General features: G+C 41.0%; 1 protein-coding gene across 4 annotated transcripts in view; it reads left to right on the top strand.

The window, feature by feature from the left end:
- The window catches only part of agpat9l (1-acylglycerol-3-phosphate O-acyltransferase 9, like), an 18,513-nt gene extending 637 nt beyond the window's left edge, over positions 1–17,876 (top strand). Inside the window, exons 1-13 of one of the 4 annotated variants that reach the window (XM_060907689.1) lie at positions 1–13; positions 3,673–3,966; positions 4,110–4,176; positions 6,745–7,039; positions 7,351–7,425; positions 8,122–8,211; positions 11,941–12,034; positions 12,450–12,565; positions 13,075–13,130; positions 13,456–13,541; positions 13,721–13,849; positions 16,070–16,149; positions 16,236–17,876. The exon at positions 1–13 is cut by the window's left edge and continues 183 nt beyond it. In XM_060907689.1, coding sequence (XP_060763672.1) covers positions 3,823–3,966; positions 4,110–4,176; positions 6,745–7,039; positions 7,351–7,425; positions 8,122–8,211; positions 11,941–12,034; positions 12,450–12,565; positions 13,075–13,130; positions 13,456–13,541; positions 13,721–13,849; positions 16,070–16,149; positions 16,236–16,335 — 1,332 coding nt within the window. In that variant the 5' untranslated portion in view covers positions 1–13; positions 3,673–3,822 and the 3' untranslated portion in view covers positions 16,336–17,876. Of the gene's footprint in view, positions 14–3,672; positions 3,967–4,109; positions 4,177–6,744; positions 7,040–7,350; positions 7,426–8,121; positions 8,212–11,940; positions 12,035–12,449; positions 12,566–13,074; positions 13,131–13,455; positions 13,542–13,720; positions 13,850–16,069 lie in introns of all 4 variants that reach the window. The other 3 variants (XM_060907688.1, XM_060907690.1, XM_060907691.1) reach the window with 3 other exon arrangements.
- The last annotated feature ends 2,499 nt before the right edge of the window (positions 17,877–20,375 follow it).

The following is a 20,375-nucleotide window of genomic DNA, read 5'->3' on the forward strand; positions in this document are numbered from 1 at the left end:
ACAAAAATAAAAGGTTTCTGAAGAGTAACAGACTGATATTTTGCACGATTACACGAATAATTTGTTTGCCAGGCTAAAAAAATTGACTTTAAATTTTTTTTTTAATTTTGATTTATCGTTTTTGTTTGATATTTCAAAAGTAGATATTGTATGAACATTTTGGCACAAAATTGATTCCATAGTGTTTTAGATCAACTCTCACTGAGTGACTTATTTACAGCATGCTTGATGAGATTCTGTTTATTAGAAGTGTTTTTAAGGAAGTTATTTCATGCACTCTTTAATGCTGCGTTCATGTGCTGTGGGAAGATGATGTTTTCCAGTTGGGAAGTGGTGTTTACCAGTGTGTTGTGTTCACATGCTTTTGTTGTTGTTGACAAATTAAAGCTGGTGGACCAGATTCAGAATCAGGCCTGTTATTTGGCTAAAACAATTATAGATTGCCTTGTTCATCAGCTGCAGCAGGAATAAGAGTTATCAAAAGTCAAAAGGTAAATAATGCTGAATCATGACAAGTAGAGATTTTCTTAACACATTGAATGCCACGCAGTTTTTGGAAATTTGGCTGTAGCCACAATGAGAGTAGCCAGTATCTAGATCATTGTTGGCATTCTTTGGACAGCCACAGAATATTTTGTATTAGGCTATAATATACATATTATAATAATATAATATCCATAACATGACTCGTTTAAAAGGTGAGAGTCAGCTTTCCGTAGGTGAAAACCACTTCTTTCTTGGTTCATAAGCTAGTCTTGTACCGCTCGCCGCCATGTTGAAAAGGTTAAAGTTCTGCTGCATTCATGTGCTATGGGAATTATGGTAAATACCAAACGCCGACATGGAAAACACACATGAACGCCCCCTCTTGTGGTATTTTCCACTGGGCAACTCGTAGAAAATTTTGATACACGAGTTGCCGAGATGAGATGAACTTTAACCTTTTCAACATGGTGGCGAGCGGTACAAGACACTTGAATGCTAAGCATTGTACGCTGCTAAAGGTTTTTTTTACTAGTACTAGTGGGTAGTTTTTGGTGTCTATGCAATGTTGCGTCATTAACAAGTGTAATATAATACATTAGAAATCCGTTTCCTTTAAAAATGTGTTGTTATGGTTTGTTTTTACCTATCCAGAGCAGACACTATTGCTAACGATAGCTAACTAACTATTGCTAACTTGAATCTGGTCCACCATCTTTAATTTGTCAACCACAACAAAAGCATGTGAACACAACACACTGGTAAATACCACTTCCCAACTGGAAAATATCATCTTCCCATAGCACATGAATGCAGGGTTCATCTCATCTCGGCAACTCGTGTATCAAAATTTTCTACGAGTTGCCCAGTGGAAAATACCACAAGAGAGGGCGTTCATGTGTGCTTTCCATGTCGGCGTTTGGTATTTACCATAATTCCCATAGCACATGAACGCACCATAAGTCAAACCCAGTGTGATTAACTGCGCACACACACACACACACACACAGTCATATAAAAGATACAAAGGTTGAGGTTTAAGGTTAGGGGCGGGGTTAAAGTGCAAACCGTTTTTTATAACCACACAGACACACACACACACAAGAAGTAATAAAGCCCTCATGTGCATGGTGCACTGGATGTGTGTGTGTGTGTGTGTGTGTGTGTGTGTGTGTGTGTGTGTGAGAGAGAGAGAGCTGCACATCTATCTTTAAAACATGGAAAACAGAACTCAGTCACATACCAGCACACAACAGTCCAAGTGTGTGTGTGTGTGAGAGAGATGATGATGGTTGTGTTCACACACTGCAGGTAAAAGTGGATCAGACTCGCTTTTTATTCTTTTATACTGTACTACTGTACACTACTGCACAATTCCAATACAGAGACATAATCTGTGTGTGTGTGTTCTGAGAAATTATTGCACATCTTTGTTGAATACTTGATTCTGATTGGTCAGTTATGTCATTTTACGTCCTGTTATTTCTGAATAGCAGTCCGTTGCTATGGAAACGGTTCTGTTCCTCGACTCTGGAGGACCGCGTCCAGTCACATCAATCTGCAGAAACAAGTCGTGTTGCGTTAATAATCAGTTGAACAGCGCTAGCTGTGGAAAAGCCCCCAAAACAACACACTGTCAGAAAACTCCATGGAGGATCTGTTGAAAATAAATTCTAATGTTCAGTTTCACGTGAGTTCTAACACTCAGTACGCTAATCTTTAGATAGCTGCAGAGTTTATGTTGCTATAGACACAGGTCCAGCTGGAGAATCACTGTGGTGGTTTATTACACAGCAATGACACTCTCACTGTACGCTGTCTCTTATGGCCCTTTTCCACTACCCTTTTTCAGCTCACTTCAGCCCGACACGGCTCGCGTTTTGACTACCAAAAAACAGCACAACTCGGCTCGCTTCAGCCCTGCTTAGCCCCTAAAACTCGCATGGTTTTGGAGTGGGGCTGAAGCGAGCCAAAGCGAGCCGAGTGAGGCTGGGGGCGTGAGCAGACACTCCCCTGTGCACTGATTGGTGAGGAGGAGTGTCCTCACATGCCCACACACGCCCCGCGAGCACACTGGGATCTGTAAACACCGCAAACCCGGAAGAAGAAGAATTACGAATTACGAGAATTTCTGAAGCCTTATGCGCCTCGCTTCATCTATACGCTCTTGCCAGTATCTGTTGGCGTTGTCGCTGACAACAAGCCACAGCACCAAGACCAGCAACACTAACGACTCCATGTCCTCCATGTTTATTGTTTACTATTCGGGTTGTGAGACTACCGCTTAAAAGCTCACTGATGTCACTGTTTGCGCCACTTAACGACATCACGTGACGTCCACCCACTTTCACTAACTCCACCCAATGTGTCCACCCACTTCCAGCCAGCACGGTTCAGCGCGGTTGTAGTCGAAATGCAACTCCAACAGCCCCGCTCAGCTCGACTCAGCACGGCACGGCTCAGCTGCGTTTGTAGTGGAAAAGCGGCATTATAGACATTAAAGTGAGGATGAAGTGGAGTTTCTGCCACCACCCTGATGATGATTATTTTCCTCTAACAGCATGCCCCCAAGTGTTTTATTCCTCTTCTACCACAACAAATTGTGAGAGATTGCACACTCTTATTTATTAAAGTACATCATCATACTTTTAATCTGTTTATAATTGCATTAACACTTTATGAAAACATGTTACTTAAGTTATTGCAGCGATAAACACTCGTCCCCTCAGCAGTCTGTCTTTATTCTCTCTAAAAACGCAGCTTGTTGTGTTACTGAGAAACCACAAAGAAGTGTAAACTCCTCTGTCCTGGGGAGGAAGCTGTGGGAAAACTTTAACTTCCAGCTTCACCTCTGACTGATCCACAGTGCTGACACTGGAGACTCCTTCCACAAATCTGTTCATGTAGAGCGTCTGCTGGACACACCCCTGCGAATGAGCCGTCACGATAGAAACCATAACGTATCAGAGCGAGTGCATTAATATAAACCTGCACTACTGTCAGAGCTGCTGTTAGAGAGAATTAATCAACACCTTCTGACCAATCAGAGTCCAGAACTCAGCAGCGCTGTGGAGTAAAAGTTCTTCATCACTGATTCAAACAGATGGAACGGCAGAGATCTGTGTGTTTCTGTTTCATAAATGGATTTCTGAATGTTTCCTTTTCTTCCCTCTGTGTTTCCTGTGTTAGTGTGTGTGCAGAGCTGTGATATGGGTGTGTGAGCTAGGTCAGAGGTGTGTGTGTGTTGGATATTAGAGGTGTGGTATTGCTATGGCATGAAGGTGTGTGGGTAAGTTTGCGATTATAGGTGTAGTATAGGTGCGTGTGTGTGTGTGCAGTATGGCGAGTGTGTGGGCAGTGGTGATTCCTGCACTGCAGACCTTCTTCCTGGCTCTGCTGCTGCTCCTCATGCTGCCTGCCATGTTCGGCCTCTCTCTCGGCATCACTGAGACATACATGAAGATTCTCATCAAAACATTGGAGGTATATACACACACACACACACACACACACACACACACTATGATTTACAATGATTAATTTACTGATAAAAATATCTGAGCTCTGGTGTGTGTGTGTGTGTGTGTGTGTGTGTGTGTGTGTGTGTGTGTGTGTGTGTGTTTCAGTGGGCAACACTGAAGATTCAGAAGAGGAATAGGGAAGAGGAGACACTGAAATACTCGACATCTTATGGTGAAAACACACACACAGTAGATGAAGTTGTCACTGAGCATCCATATTGATTATTGATCTCAAGCTGTAAAAAAAATGTAACTTGCAAAATTGTTGAGTGAAAAAAGGATTCTAAGTTGAATGAACAAATTTCCCTTCTAATTGTTCAAGTAACTAAAAAAATAGTTGAGACGCCTTTCCTTCATCACAAGTTCATAGGAATTGGAAAATTAAGTTAAGTGAACTTATATATTCAAGTGCTGATTGACGCCCCTTAACTAATGCCACTGCACATGCGCACTTCACAAGTTCGAAAGTTTCAACGGTCGGGTGGAGTGAGAGTCCGTGGAAACTGACACGAGACGTTGTATAGGAGTCTAGACTAAGCTTTCCTCAACAGAGGCCGGGGAATTCCCTCCTTGTATGTTGGTATTTGTTTCTGTTTGTGTAATAATAGGCAAAGTGAAGTAGAACTTAAGTGTTGAGAGGTTTGTGTTAACTAAAAAATGTAATGCACACTAAATCATTGTAAAAAAAAAAATAGTCAAGCCAGCTTAAAAATGTAACGCAACCTGCTGCCAAAGGATTTTGAGTAAACTCAACTTAGAACCATGATGTGCCAACTTGCTCTTCTAAGTTAATTGGCATTATTATTTCAATTTATTTCAACTAAACAATTTGTTGGACTGAACTTCTAAAGTCAAGTCGTGGCTCAGGTGGATAAGGCGCCATACCATAAATCCGGGGACCCAGGTTCAATTCCGACCTGAGGTCATTTCCCGATCCCTCCCTGTCTCTCTCCTGCTCATTTCCTATCTCTACACTGTCCTATCCAATAAAGGTGGAAAAAGCCCAAAAAAAATCTTTAAAAAAGCATAGTTTAGGATAACAGTGTTTTTTGTGCCAAGTTAATTTGAATGATTATTTCAATTTATTTCAACATCACAATTTGAATGCACTGAACTTGCTAAATACAGTAAGGTCAACATAAAATACTCATCTGTGTCGACTTAAAAGAGCAAGTCAGCACAACTATTTGGCCCGGAGTTGAGTTTACTCAAAATCCTTTGGCAGCAGGTTGCGTTACATTTTTAAGTTGGCTTGACTAATTTTTTTTACAGTGTGAAAACACAAAGGACAAATTCCATCATCTTTGTGTGTGTGTGTTATTCAGCTGTGTTTCTGCAGTAAGGTGTGTCTTGATGTGTTCCGACACGTCGTCTGCAGCTCATCTCATCTCATTATCTGTAACCGCTTTATCCTGTTCTACAGGGTCGCAGGCGAGCTGGATGCTATCCCAGCTGACTACGGGCGAAAGGCGGGGTTCACCCTGGACAAGTCGCCAGGTCATCACAGGGCTGACACATAGACACAGACAACCATTCACACTCACATTCACACCTACGCTCAATTTAGGCTACGTTTACATTACGTCGAATCAGCGGATCATCAGATTAACGTTCTTAAAACGATTCGCGTTTACACTAAAACCGTTAGCCGTGCACACAGCAACACCAATACGCGGATACGCTCGGCTCCGCAGGCATCCTGCGCTCCAAATCACTCCGCCCTGAACAGCGAGTGCCCTCTGGAGGGTGCGCACTCCGGCCCTGCGCAGCTCACACAGCGCGCGAGTGAAGTGAACAAGCCACGATTCGGGACTGAGCCGCTGTGTGTGTGATCCCAGCGCATATCACTTATTACTTGCAAGTGGAAGGATGGCAAGCCTAAAGACAATCATAACTACACAATGGGCAGTATTTGCATCAGTATTTGCAGTATTTTCATACTTTTATACTCTTTAATGAAAGGTGATACAAGGCGGAAGTCTGCGCCGTTTTTCAGCAGTCGCGTCACATGACCAACGCCAGCGAATCAGGAAGGTGGATGTCACAGTGACGTTGTCCAATGAGACGCCAGCTAGAGCTCAGCACAGCGTATTCGCGTATTCTCAATGTTTACACAGCACCGGAGCTGATACGATCTAGATTGAATACGTGGACGCTGGCGGATTCCCGTTTCCCCGCTTTTTCAGGGGGGTTAATGTAAACGGACAGTGCATCCGCGAAGAAAACGAGACAGATACGGTCTAGTGTAAACGTAGCCTTAGAGTCACCAGTTAACCTAACCTGCATGTCTTTGGACTGTGGGGGAAACCGGAGCACCCAGAGGAAACCCACGCGGACACAGGGAGAACATGCAAAGTCCACACAGAAAGGCCCTCGCCGGCCCCGGGGCTCGAACCCGGACCTTCTTGCTGTGAGGCGACAGTGCTAACCACTACACCACCATGCTGCCCGTCTGCAGCTCATAGTCTCTTTATTTCCTCTGAATTCTCAGCACTGAATTCTCCATTCTGATTGGTCAGAAGGCGTTGATTAGTTTTCTGTAACAGCAGCTCTGGCAGGTTGAAGTGGTCATGTTCTCTCCTGTTAGATCACAGTGATGTCTCAGAGAAAGTGTGTGTTATGGTATAACAGGATGTAGCAAAAAAAAAAAAAAACCAATGGCACCTGATCGAAACACACACACACACGTTCTGAGCTCAAAGTGTGACCAAAGTTTCTCTTGGCTCCGCCTCCTGCTCAGGTCTGATCCAGCGAGACAACTCATCTTTGGAGAAGGAGATCGGGGAGCTGCGTCGCAATAGGCCAAGGTCGGGGGTGGGCGGGGCCTTTGCGTTCAGTGATGTGTTCTACTTCAGTAAGAAGGGGATCGAGAGCATCGTGGAGGACGAAGTGACTCAGAGGTTCAGCTCCGAGGAACTCGTGTCCTGGAACCTACTCACAAGAACCAACAACAACTTCCACTACATCTCACTGCGTCTCACCGTCTTGTGGGGGGTTGGAGTCATTGTCCGCTATGGCATCCTGCTGCCTCTCAGGTCTCACACACACACACACACACACACACACACCCTCTCTCAGCTCATTACATAGTGCACTGTATTTATTCAGTGTCCCAAATCACTACAGTGGAGAAAATTCACTGCACTGAGAGATGAGTACCAAAAGTATTGGTACTAATAGTACCAATAATGTGCTGCTGCTGAAGTTGACTGTCAGAAGCACAGAGAGAAAACAAATAACCATCTCATTAAGAGACAGGTTTTGGTAAAATGAACTAACTTTACTGACACATTACTCGTACCCATGTTACTGGATGCCCTGAGAGTGGTGGTGTGTTGGTGTGCAGGATCATGTTGGCGTGTATCGGCCTCAGCTGGTTGGTCACCGGCACCACAATGGTGGGGTTTCTGCCCAACAGCAGGTAAACACACACCAAACACTTCAGCTACTGCAGGGAAGGATTCCAATTATTACCGTACTTTGATCATGTAAAGTTCAACCATGTAAAGTCTGACTGTGAATCGGGTGTTTGTGTAAAGTTTGAGCCTGTAAAGATTTAACATGTAAAGTTTTATGGTGAAAAGGTTAATGGTGTCAAGTTTGATGCTAGAAAGTTTGATTGTGTAAAACAATTTGTGTTAAATCATGTACAGTTTGATGGTGTAAACTTTGATCATGTAAAATTATCTTTGATTATGTAACATTATTGTGTAAAGTTTTATGGTGTAAAGTTTGACTGTGAGAAGGTTACTGGTGTAAAGTTTGATGGTGTAAAATTGTTCTGAACATGAGAAAGTTAAAACTAATGATGTGTCGAATTTCGGTGGTGTGAAGTAATCACAGATTAGAAGATTGTCACACAGTGTCAGGTATTTCACCATCATCAGCCAATCAGAAACACGATCCAACATAAACAGGAAGTACTTCATGTCTGATTGAGAGACAGGAAATGGGCAGTGGTTAGCATCTGGCATTCTTGTGTAACACCTCTATAACATTTACTTCAAGATCTGCTCAAAATAAATGTTAGATTTTATTAGTTTGTAAATTTTATTTACAGCCGTTTACTTTTAATAACTATGTGCTGAGCTCATTTTGTGTGTGTGTGTGTGTTCAGGGTAAAAGATTGGCTCAGTGAACTCGTGCACATCATGTGTTACCGCATCTGTGCTCGAGGCCTTTCAGCCACAATCCACTACCACAACAGGTACACAACAACTACAAACCACACACACACACACACACACACTACCACAACAGGTACACAACTACAAAACACACACACGCAAGGCAAGTTTATTTCTATAGCACGTTTCATACACAGTGGCAGTTCAATGTGCGTTACAGAGGTAAAGGCAAAACAGTAAACAATCGAAAATAAAATTACATAAAATAAAGGGGGAAGAAGAGAGAAAAATAAAAATATAAGAATTAAACAAAATAGTAGAAATAAAATAATAAAATGAAGTAAAAGTTCAGTAAAAAACAGCAGAATAAAATGGAATAAAAAATAAAAACACACACTACCACAACAGGTACACAACAACAAACCACACACACACTACCACAACAGGTACACAACAACTACAAAACACACACACACACACACACTACCACAACAGGTACACAACAACTACAAAACACACACACACACACACACACACACACACACACACACACACACACACTACCACAACAGGTACACAACAACTACACAACTACAAACCACACACACACTACCACAACAGGTACACAACAACTACACAACTACAAACCACACACACACTACCACAACAGGTACACAACAACTACAAAACACACACACACTACACAACAGGTACACAACAACTACACAACTACAAACCACACACACACTACCACAACAGGTACACAACTACAAAACACACACACACACACTACACAACAGATACACAACAACTACAAAACACACACACTACCACAACAACTACACAACTACAAAACACACACACACACACACACAACACAACAGGTACACAACAACTACAAAACACACACACACACACACACACTACACAACAGGTACACAACAACTACAAAACACACACACTACCACAACAGATACACAACAAGTACACAACTACAAAACACACACACACTACCACAACAGGTACACAACAACTACAACACACACACACACACTACCACAACAGGTACACAACAACTACAAAACACACACACTACCACAACAGATACACAACAACTACACAACTACAAACCACACACACTACCACAACAGGTACACAACAACTACAAAGCACACACACACACAACACACACACACAACACAACACAACACAACAGATACACAACAACTACACAACTACAAACCACACACACACTACCACAACAGGTACACAACAACTACAAAACACACACACACACACTACCACAACAGGTACACAACAACTACAAAACACACACACTACCACAACAACTACACAACTACAAAACACACACACACACACACACACACTACACAACAGGTACACAACAACTACAAAACACACACACACACACACACTACACAACAGGTACACAACAACTACAAAACACACACACTACCACAACAGGTACACAATTACACAACACCTGCACAACAACTACAGAACCATTATACAACACATAAACACTACCTGAAAGAGCAGCTGCAGCACGGCTCCATGAGCTCTCCACCCGGTCCTTACAGGCTTTATTTACAGTGTTTTATCTGGAGCTCAGGGTTTTTCTGCGCTTCCTGATTGGAATGGAATCGATTTGAGTGAAATGTAATATATTTCAGGTTCATGTGTGAATGAATGAATGAATGAATGAAGGCTTTATTTCAAACATGTCAAAGTAGTACAAAACAGAAGAGAAAAAACAAAAGAACAAATAAAAACACTTAATTAAATTAAAAACAATGGAAACAATATTAACTTAACATGTTTGAAAAGGAGTAGGAAGAAGCATTAGCTTATTTAATCCTACCCCCTTTCCAATTAATTAATAATACTATTTACTTCCTGTGTGTGTATATAATGTATATAAAATTAATAAATAAATTATTATTATTATTATTATTTTTTTTTACTATTTTTAAATCACATACTCCTGAACACAAGTAATTAAGCATATTTGCCTGTACCAACAAAATAGAAAATAAACAAAATAAACAAAGTAAATAAAAATATGTGCAAAAAGCCCTAGTGCTCGTCCCACCCTTCTTCCTCCCTGTACCGAGTGAATCCCATGTGTTTGTACCGCGGTTTGAATATACTGTACTCATGCTTGGACATTGCTTCAGCCCCCCGACAGTCTGTTCCACAATTTCACTCCACATACTGAGATGCAATGTGTTTTTAAGGTTGTGCGAGCAAAAAGATGTTTAATGTTCATTTCCCCCCTCAAATTATATCCCCCTCTTTCTGAAAAAACAGTTTTTGAATATCGACTGGAAGTAGGTTGTTTATTGCTCTATACATGATTTGTGCTGTTTGAAAATGAACCAGATCTGTGAGTTTTAGTATTTTTGATTTTAAGAATAAAGGATTAGTATGTTCTCTGTAACCAGTGTTATGAATTGTCCTTATGGCTCTTTTCTGCAGTATAGTCAGTGGTTGTAATGCACATTTATAAGTATTGCCCTAAATCTCTACACAGTAATTTAAGTACGATAATATTAGTGAGCTGTAAAGAAAGTGGAGTGATTTGTGGTCCAGGAAGTGTTTTGCCTTACTCAGTACTGAAATGCTTCTTGACAGTTTGGTTTGTACATGTTTTATGTGGGATTTCCATGTTATTTTATCGTCCACAATTACACCAAGACATTTATTTTCATGTACCCTTACAATATCAACCCCATCTACCTGTATTAGTGCTTGAGTATTCCTTTTACAATTCCCAAATAAAATGAATTTAGTTTTGTTAAGATTTAAAGATAATTTGTTCCTGTCGAACCACTTCTTTAATTTAGACAGTTCTGCAGTGATCATCCCCAGAAGATCCTGTAAATTCCCCCCTGAACAAAAAATATTTGTGTCGTCTGCAAATAAAACAAATTTTCATAACTTAGAAACTTTGCAGATATCATTTATGTAGAGAATGAACAGTTTTGGACCCAATACTGACCCCTGAGGGACACCACAAGCAATGTCCAAGCATGAGGAAGTGTAATCTCCCAACTTCACTAACTGTCTCCTGTCCCTTAAATAACTTTTCACCCAGTGCAAAACTATCCCCCGATCCCATACCGTTCCAGTTTATTGATTAATATATCATGATTGATTGATTGTGTCAAGCTTTCTTGAGGTTGATGAATACTCCAATTGCATACTGTTTGTGATCTATAGCATTAGTGATTTCCTCAACTGATTCCATTAATGCCAGTGCTGTTGAACTGTTTGATCTAAATCCGTATTGACTGTCAGAGAGTAATTTATGCTTATCCAGGAATTTGTCTAATCTATTGTTGAATATTTTTTTCTAGAATTTTTGAGAATTGTGGTAATAAAGAAACAGGCCTGTAGTTTGTGTAGTGGTGTCTATCCCCAGTTTTATACAGCGGCACAACTTTAGCTATTTTCATTTTGTTTGGAAATTTGCCAGTTTGGAATGATAAGTTACAGATGAAAGTTAATGGTTTTGAAATTCCCTCAATGACCCTTTTCACAATTTTCATATCAATGTTATCACAATCAGTAGATGTTTTATGTTTGCAGTTTTTTACAATATCAATTATTTATTTTTCTTCCACTGCTGTGAGGAACACTGAGCTTTGATTTCTATCTATAAGGTTATCATTCCAATCCTGCGATGTAGATGGATCAGGGATTTTTTTCTGCCAGGTTTGGTCCAACACTTAGAAAAAAATGATTAAAACTATTAACTATATGTAATGTGTTGAACACTGTTTCAGAGAGAACAAGCCGAGGAAAGGAGGAATCTGTGTCGCCAATCACACGTCTCCCATCGATGTGGTGATTCTGGCCAACGATGGAGGATACGCCATGGTGAGTGACGGCTCTGTGACCACACCCACTGAGAGTAAACACATCTCTCCTGATGTTCCTGAGGTGCCTAGTGTGGTAATGTTATGGAAAACCGTGTGAACCTGAGCACTGTGACCCGTCTGAACCTGATCATGGACTGAAAAAGAACGAGTAGCAGGTTAAAGTGAACCAAAACTGAACAAATAAACATCTGATTTTATAGTTAATGCCTGGATCTGTCAGGAGAGTTTTTAGACACACATCAAAAACATCAGAAAAGATCAATGGTTCTCCCAATCGGTTCTGATCTAAAGGGGTTTTTTATGCATTGAAACGGCAAAAACACACCAAACTGTCAGGAAGAGATTCTTGCTGAGGTGGAAATCTGTTTTCTTTTCAACAGTCTCCAATAGTTTTTTTTTTTTTTGAGTGACAGGTGGGGCAGGTCCATGGTGGTTTGATGGGTGTGGTTCAGCGAGCGATGGTTCGAGCATGTCCACACATCTGGTTTGAGAGAGCGGAGATGAAAGATCGCCACCTGGTGACACAGAGGTGGAACAACACTGCATTAACTTTAACACATTTTACTCAAATCATTTTGTGTGTGGGGCGGCACGGTGGTGTAGTGGTTAGCGCTGTCGCCTCACAGCAAGAAGGTCCGGGTTCGAGCCCCGTGGCCGGCGAGGGCCTTTCTGTGCGGAGTTTGCATGTTCTCCCCGTGTCCGCGTGGGTTTCCTCTGGGTGCTCCGGTTTCCCCCACAGTCCAAAGACATGCAGGTTAGGTTAACTGGTGACTCTAAATTGAGCGTAGGTGTGAATGTGAGTGTGAATGGTTATCTGTGTCTATGTGTCAGCCCTGTGATGACCTGGCGACTTGTCCAGGGTGTACCCCGCCTTTCGCCCGTAGTCAGCTGGGATAGGATCCAGCTCGCCTGCGACCCTGTAGAACAGGATAAAGCGGCTACAGATAATGAGATGAGATTTTGTGTGTGTGTGCGTGCACGCAATGGTTAACATGTGTGTTAACCATTGTGAGTGTCTTGTGTGTGTCTTCTTCCCAGACTGAGGGATCATGTGAACGACAAGAACAAGCTGCCTATCCTCATTTTCCCCGAGGGTGAGCGATTCAGGAAACACATCTCCACTGCAGTTCACGCTGACCTGTTTGTGTGCCTGTTGTTGTAGAATCAAAAGACATGTACAAGCTGATCTCCTAACAGGCTCTACAGAGGTTTGAGTTTTTCACACGAGTCAAATAACACCTCCGTTTGGTGGACAGAGTGGGCGGAGTCAACACTAACAGATTAATTTATCACCTACAGACTGAAAGTTACTTCAGGGAATCTTCAGTAGTGCTGAATATTTTTGATAAATCTGCCTGGATAAAAATGACTAAGATGTGTAAATGTGAATGTTTGATGTTGTTCTCTGTCTGCACACAGGAACCTGCATCAATAACACGTCTGTCATGATGTTCAAGAAGGGGAGCTTCGAAATCGGAGGCACCATCTACCCTGTAGCCATAAAGGTATAAAAACCCTATAAACTGTCTGCATTACAAACAGCAATGGACCTGTACAACCAGATCATTAACCTGAGTAACTCTGCAATAAACATGAAAAATGTTGCAATGAGTGTAACGTGTGTGTGTGTGTGTGTGTGTGTGTGTGTGTGTGTGTGTGTGTGTGTGTGTGTGTGTGTGCGCAGTATGACCCTCGGTTCGGTGATGCGTTCTGGAACAGTGGGAAGTACAGCATGGTGAGTTACCTGCTGAGGATGATGACGAGCTGGGCCATCGTCTGTAACGTCTGGTACCTACCACCCGTGACCCAGCAGGTGAGGATGGATAGATAGATAGATAGATAGATAGATAGATAGATAGATAGATAGATAGATAGATAGCAGTGGCGGCTGGTAGTCTTTCAAACAGGGGAGGCTGGTCGGTTATGATATTTCCAGATTTTAAAAGAAAGAAGAAAAAACATCAGTTTTGCCCATACTCTTGCCTCTGATCTGGCTGATTGTTGGCAGGGTCACAAACTGTGAAATAACAGGTTCTTTTGGCCCATTAGCCTACTGTCCAATATACATGATGGTGGTGTTGGGGGGGGGTATATTTTAACATTTTATATTTTAAAATTGTGGCATGTTGTTTAAAAATTGATCATTATTGAAAGCAGCTCTTTGTCAGGAACCTCAGCAGTAGAGCTGGGTGCCACACATTTCATTCAATGACACTTTCCCTATATTTTACTTATTTTGACTGAGAAATGTTTTATTGACAATTTTGATAACCCTTCACTTTTAATCCAGGTCTGTAGTGTGAAATGTTCTCGGCTGTGTTTTTGTTTAAAAATGTTTTCCAAATTGTAGCTGTTTAATTCATATCCAGAAAAATATATATTCCAATATAATATACTCAGCATAAACATTTTAAATAGATTCTATATTTTTGGTCCATCCATGACATATTACTAAAGTAGCCTATTTACTGTTGTTGATGTGGGTCACTTGCTGTTAGCCAATTCACTTTCTCGTACCAGGAGAGCTGAAAGGAACGAGTATTATTCCCTACCTTTTTCACCAAGTCAATTTGAGGCGTTGGTCTACCCTGCTCTTTAATTTTAATTTTTTCCTCGAAAGGAAGACTGGCAAATGGCTTCGCCAAAATTAAATCAGCAATGCTCGGCATCCGTGCGCAGCTTTCTTGCTAGCTGACTAGCCCCCTCAAGTTCAGTCACTCAAATAAACGAAATTTCTGGAACTAAGATAGCAAACTTGACAACACTATATTTACACTTTATTTACAATGAAAATATATACAAACTAAAAAAGCTGGTAGAAACCGTATGTAATGAATGAAATCGAAATGTAAGCTGATCTCTTACAATACACCACAGCACTTGCGAATCCGCATGGGACTGAACTGAGATTCACCGCTGCCTGTCTATATTTGAAACTAGGTGTCAATCAAAGAAAATATCCGGCTGCTTTCACCAATCACCAGTCTCCTCGCGGAAACTGCCATGTCCCTCCCACTGTGAGGCTGGGAGTCCGTAGGCGGGCATTTTCACAGTATTTGTCCAATAACCGTCTTGCATTTTGAGATTAACAAGCGCAGAGCTCCCAAATGCCATTGAAGTCCACTGAGGCTGGGCTGCATCGCGCTGTCACGAGGGGGAGAAACTCACGCACACATTAGGCGAACTGGGGAAAGTTATAACGGAATGATTTCGCCCTGTAGTTGGGTTGAGCACATATATTTCTATGATTCTGGATCTGAAATAGCAATGTTATAAGGTCGGCTATAACATAAGCCTAGCGCAATTCATCCTACACAATGTTCGTCATTTTTAGAGGAGGCTGAGCCTCCCTCGCTGTCTTAGAGCAATCGCCCGTGATAGATAGATAGATAGATAGATAGATAGATAGATAGATAGATAGATAGATAGATAGATAGATAGATAGATAGATAGATAGATTTGTGAATTAATCATTGTATTTGAATAGCTCCAAGTGAGTCAAATTAATTTGTATTTTGATTACCTCAGATCAGAATCAGAATTCTAACAGATTCACTGAATCAAACTAAGCTATTTTTGATTCATTTGATTCTTGAATCATTCTGTCATGCTTGAGATATTTCATCAAATCTATTGTTATACAACCATCACAATTTGTCCCTCGATAAAGTCGCTCAGATCCTTACACTTGCCCATTTTTCTTTCTTCCAATATGTCAACTTCGAGAACTCACTGTTCACTCGCTGCTCCCTGACAAATCCCACCCCTTAACAGGTGCCACTGTAATGAGATAATCAGTGTTATTCCCATCACCTGTCAGTGGTCATAATGTTATGGCAGGTCGGTGTATATTACTAGCAATGAACCTTAATTGTGTTTTGTGAATCTACTGACTCACAAATCTGAGTGAAGAACCAAATGAATCAAAATCAATAGTTGGATTGCTTTAAACAGGTTGCTGAAAAGAATCAGAGTACTGAAGTGTGCTGTAATGGCAGTCATGGGGTGAATGAATCATTTCCTGTGTGGACAGGAAGGAGAGGACGCTGTGCAGTTTGCTAACAGAGTGAAGTCTTTGATTGCAAGACAAGGAGGACTGGTGGACTTGTCCTGGTTTGGCATCATTTAATTTATATCTATTAAATCATGTTTATACACAGTGACATGTTTACATTGTAAGCATGTGTGTGTGTGTGTAGGGACGGTGGTCTTAAGAGAGCCAAAGTGAAGGACTCGTTAAAGCAGGAGCAGCAGAGGATGTACAGCAACATGGTGGTGGGAGACGACAGCAGCGACTGAACACTAAAATCAGCCAAAACACCAAACCCTCTAATCAGACACTCAGAGACTGTAACCGACCAATCAGATCAGGTCATGGGGTCTAACGTCACCAATTATCCATAGTAAAGCCACATGGAGGAGGTCCTCGTTCTACAACTGCGTAAACAGAGTTCCCGTGGGTCCTTAAAAAGTCTTAAATACAACTTTCGGTTTTCAAGGCCTAAAAACATCTTAAATTGTTTGGAATGAGTGGAATTTTCGAAAGGGAGGTATTAAATTTAATATTGGACCGAACGAGTGAAATATCTCCATCTGGTTTGGGGTATTTTTTTAACCGTAATTTTAAAAGTGACCAGCGTACCTTTTGGGGGTGGCATTGGTTCTGTGCGTTCTGTGCATTCCGTAGATCAAGAACTAACGTTAGGAAACTACTGGAGGAAGTGTGGTGTGGTGCGGTGGTTGTGAAGAGTGAGAGATGCGTGGGTATTAATTAATATAGCTAATAAGTAGTGATTAATCAAATGTTATAAAATTGAGTTAATTTTTTAAAAATTATTATTAAAAAAGTAATTATTATTATTAATGATTATTTTTGAATAATGAACATTGATATAACAATTGCACTGATGATAATTAGTTTAGTTATTACAACACATTGATTAATATTGATAATGGTTATGAAAGGTGACAGTTGTTTTTCTGTGTTTAATGTAACGCTCTGATGATTGTATGACTGCATAAACAGGTTTACGCTGTTCCCTGCTATAATGCAGAAGATACTCGAGAACTTCCTCAGCCAGCTGTATACTGTACCACACTCACACTGATTTTGCTGTCGGACACAAAATCACACATCAAGGATAATCTTTGGGGATTGAAATAATGCCGGCTAAGTTTGTTCAGCTGGTTCTACTTGCCGTTTATTGTTTTCATTTTTGAAATGATTCATGGTGTTTTCTCCAGTAAACTCCAGTCTTCTCCTTGCTGCTACAGTAGTTCTGCAGACCCAAAACGTACGACTTTGCTTCAGCTGTTTGCATGTCTAACAGTTGCCATTGATGCACCCTGTTGTTCACCAATTGTGTGCATTCTTCTTAAAGTTCGTAAAAAAAACTATTGCAGAAAACAGTTTTAAGTTGTCGTATTTATCATTTTCTTTGCCATGGTACAGTCTTAATTTTTCCATTTAGAGGTCTTGAAAAGGTCTTAAAAGTCTTTAAATTTGTACTTGAAAAATGTGCAGATACCCTGGTAAAGGCAGCCATGTTGGATGCAGATTGAATGACAGGCACTATCATAACAATAAGACTGATCTCAGGGCTTGTTCTGACTCTCTTCAGAACTTATACTCAGTGAAAATGTGGATTATGGACGAGATGTTTATGTAGAAATGGAACTAATTTTTGTTGAAATGTTAATTCAGTTCTAACATGGCCAAAAGTGTCCTTTTGTTTTACAGTCACTGTTTATTTCATTAATGACATCAGAATCATTCTACTGAATTATTTATACCAAATGCTGAGGTTTAATTGTTTTTAATAAATGTACTAGATCTCTAACAGATGAGCCCCTTCTTCCCAGAGCAGTAACGACGCTGTGTCCTCACTGAGCCACCATATACACCGTTCAGTTTAAAGCGCCTGTAATCTGTAGATCTTTATTTTACAAGCAGCAGATATGCAGCAGTAAGATACTGTAGTATTGAGTAATAATTCAGGAGTTTTATATTAATTATATTAAAGATAACATACATATCGCAGAAGAAGCAGAGCTCTAAAGGTCCCAAACCTGCAACGTTACAGAAAGAGAGCAGATCTGATTAAAGTTTATAATCAGGGGTTAAAGTCGAATTTAGAAGGAGCTTCACTGTATTTATAACGTTTTCAACATCGATCTCATGGAAACTGTGATGGGGATTCATGAACAGCATGGCTTTTTATTACTGACCTGCAGGAAATGAAAAGCAAAACCTTCACTACATTGCTCTTCGGCTTTTTGATCTCTTTAATTAATTTTTTTCACAAATAAATGCTGAATTCAGTCAGAAGTGAATGGAATTCCCTTTTCCATTGCATTTCATTTTGATCAGTGCAAACACAGCTGTGAGGTGTAGTCAGGGGCGTGGCTGGAAGAGAAGGCGGGGTCTGAAAGTGTCCTTCTTCACAAGGAATTACTGTATATTCATCTAAACAAACACATTTTTATAGTTTATACTCCAAATATGATTGAAATGACTTTTAGTTCCAAACAGGCCACATGACGACACTTTAGTGATCAAATCCACACCACAGCCAAACTGTCCAATCAGAATGGTTCAGATGTTAAAGCTCATCATCCCTCCATGCAGTCGGCTACAGCTCAGGGTCGTTTCTACACAGCAGCCGTGTTTCAGTAAGCAATAAAGCATGACATGGCAGCTGCTGTAGGAACCAATCAGTGGTGTGATGGAGTACAGATACGATTCCCACCTCAACATTGATTATTTTCCGATGAACAACTTCTTCTTTTGGCTGCTCCCGATTAGGGGTCGCCACAGCGGATCTTTCGTCTCCATCGCTCCCTGTCTTCTGCATCCTTCTCTACCACACCTGCCACTTTCATGTCCTCTCTCACCACATCCATTTATCTCCTCTTTGGTCTTCCTTGTTTTCGTTTGCCTGGCAGCTCCATCCTCAACATTCTCCTTCCAACATGCTCTGCATCTCTTCTCAGGATGTGCCCATACCATCTCAGTCTCATCTCTCTTAGCTTCATTCCCAAGCTCTCCACATGTGCTGTCCCTCTGATGTGCTCGTTCCTTATCCTGTCCAACCTCGTCACTCCCATCGCAAACCTTAACATCCTCAACTCCGCCACCTCCAACTTTGCCTCCTGTCTCTTCATAAAGGGTACGGTCTCCAATCCAAACATCACAGCTGGTCTCACTACTGTCTTATACATCTTACCTTTCACTTTTGCTGGGACTTTCCGATCACAAATGACTCCTGAAATCCTTCTCCACCTGCTCCACCCTGCCTGCTCTCTCTTTCTCACCTCACTATCGCAGCCCCCATTTTTCTGCGCAGTTGACCCCAGGTACTTGAATTCACCGACTTTCTTGACGTCTACTCCTTGCGTCTTCACTACACTCTCATCCCCATTCTCACTGATGCACATTAGGGTGCATCAGTTGCCCTCACTTTCATAAAATCTGATGCATTTTTGTTTGGGTGTTCCTTTTCACCAATAAAGACGTCCTGTGAAATTTTTTGACCATATTCAAAAGTCTAATGGTGGCACCATGAGGTTCATTTTTTTTGCCAAAAAACGCTTATTTTATGTTTTCGCGTAAGGTTTGAATCACAATGTTGGACTCCATTTATTGATTCCTTGTGAGCCAGAGATCATGTTAAGAACCTTTGCAAGGGATTGAGAAGCATTAATGTGATTCATAATACATTTGTATTGTTTAAAAGTAGTTGAACAATGATTCAATGAACAGCTAAAACTCAAACTGTGCTTGATAATATATTTAGAATATGGACTAAAATGTGGATCTATTTGGTATACTCTATAAGGTGCTGTAATGTTTCATGAAAAATGATTGAAATTTTGTCATAAAAGTCATAAAATAGCAGCTTTTCCATAACTTTGAGCTCCTGCTGCCACCATTAAACTTTTGAATTTTGTCAAAATATTTCACCCAGTGTGTTTTCTTACAAAAAGGAACATAAAAACGGGGGCGTCGTGGCTCAGGTGGTTAAGGCGCCATACCATGAATGCGGGCGACCCGGGTTCGATTCCGGCCCGAGGTCATTTCCCGATCCCTTCCCGTCTCTCTCTCTCCCGCTCATTTCCTGTCTCTGCACTGTCCTATCCAATAAAGGTGCAAAAAGCCCAAAAAAAATCTTTAAAAAAAAAAAAAAAGGAACATAAAAACAAAAAAGCATCATGATCGGAGGAACTTTTCATTTTTAGGGGGCAACTGATGCACCCTAATGCACATGTATTCTGTTTTGCTGCTGCTCACCTTCATTCCTCTTCGTTCCAATGCATACCTCCATCTCTCCAAACCCAAC

This window comes from Neoarius graeffei, chromosome 24, assembly GCF_027579695.1.
Source record: "Neoarius graeffei isolate fNeoGra1 chromosome 24, fNeoGra1.pri, whole genome shotgun sequence".
Classification (NCBI taxonomy): domain Eukaryota; kingdom Metazoa; phylum Chordata; class Actinopteri; order Siluriformes; family Ariidae; genus Neoarius; species Neoarius graeffei.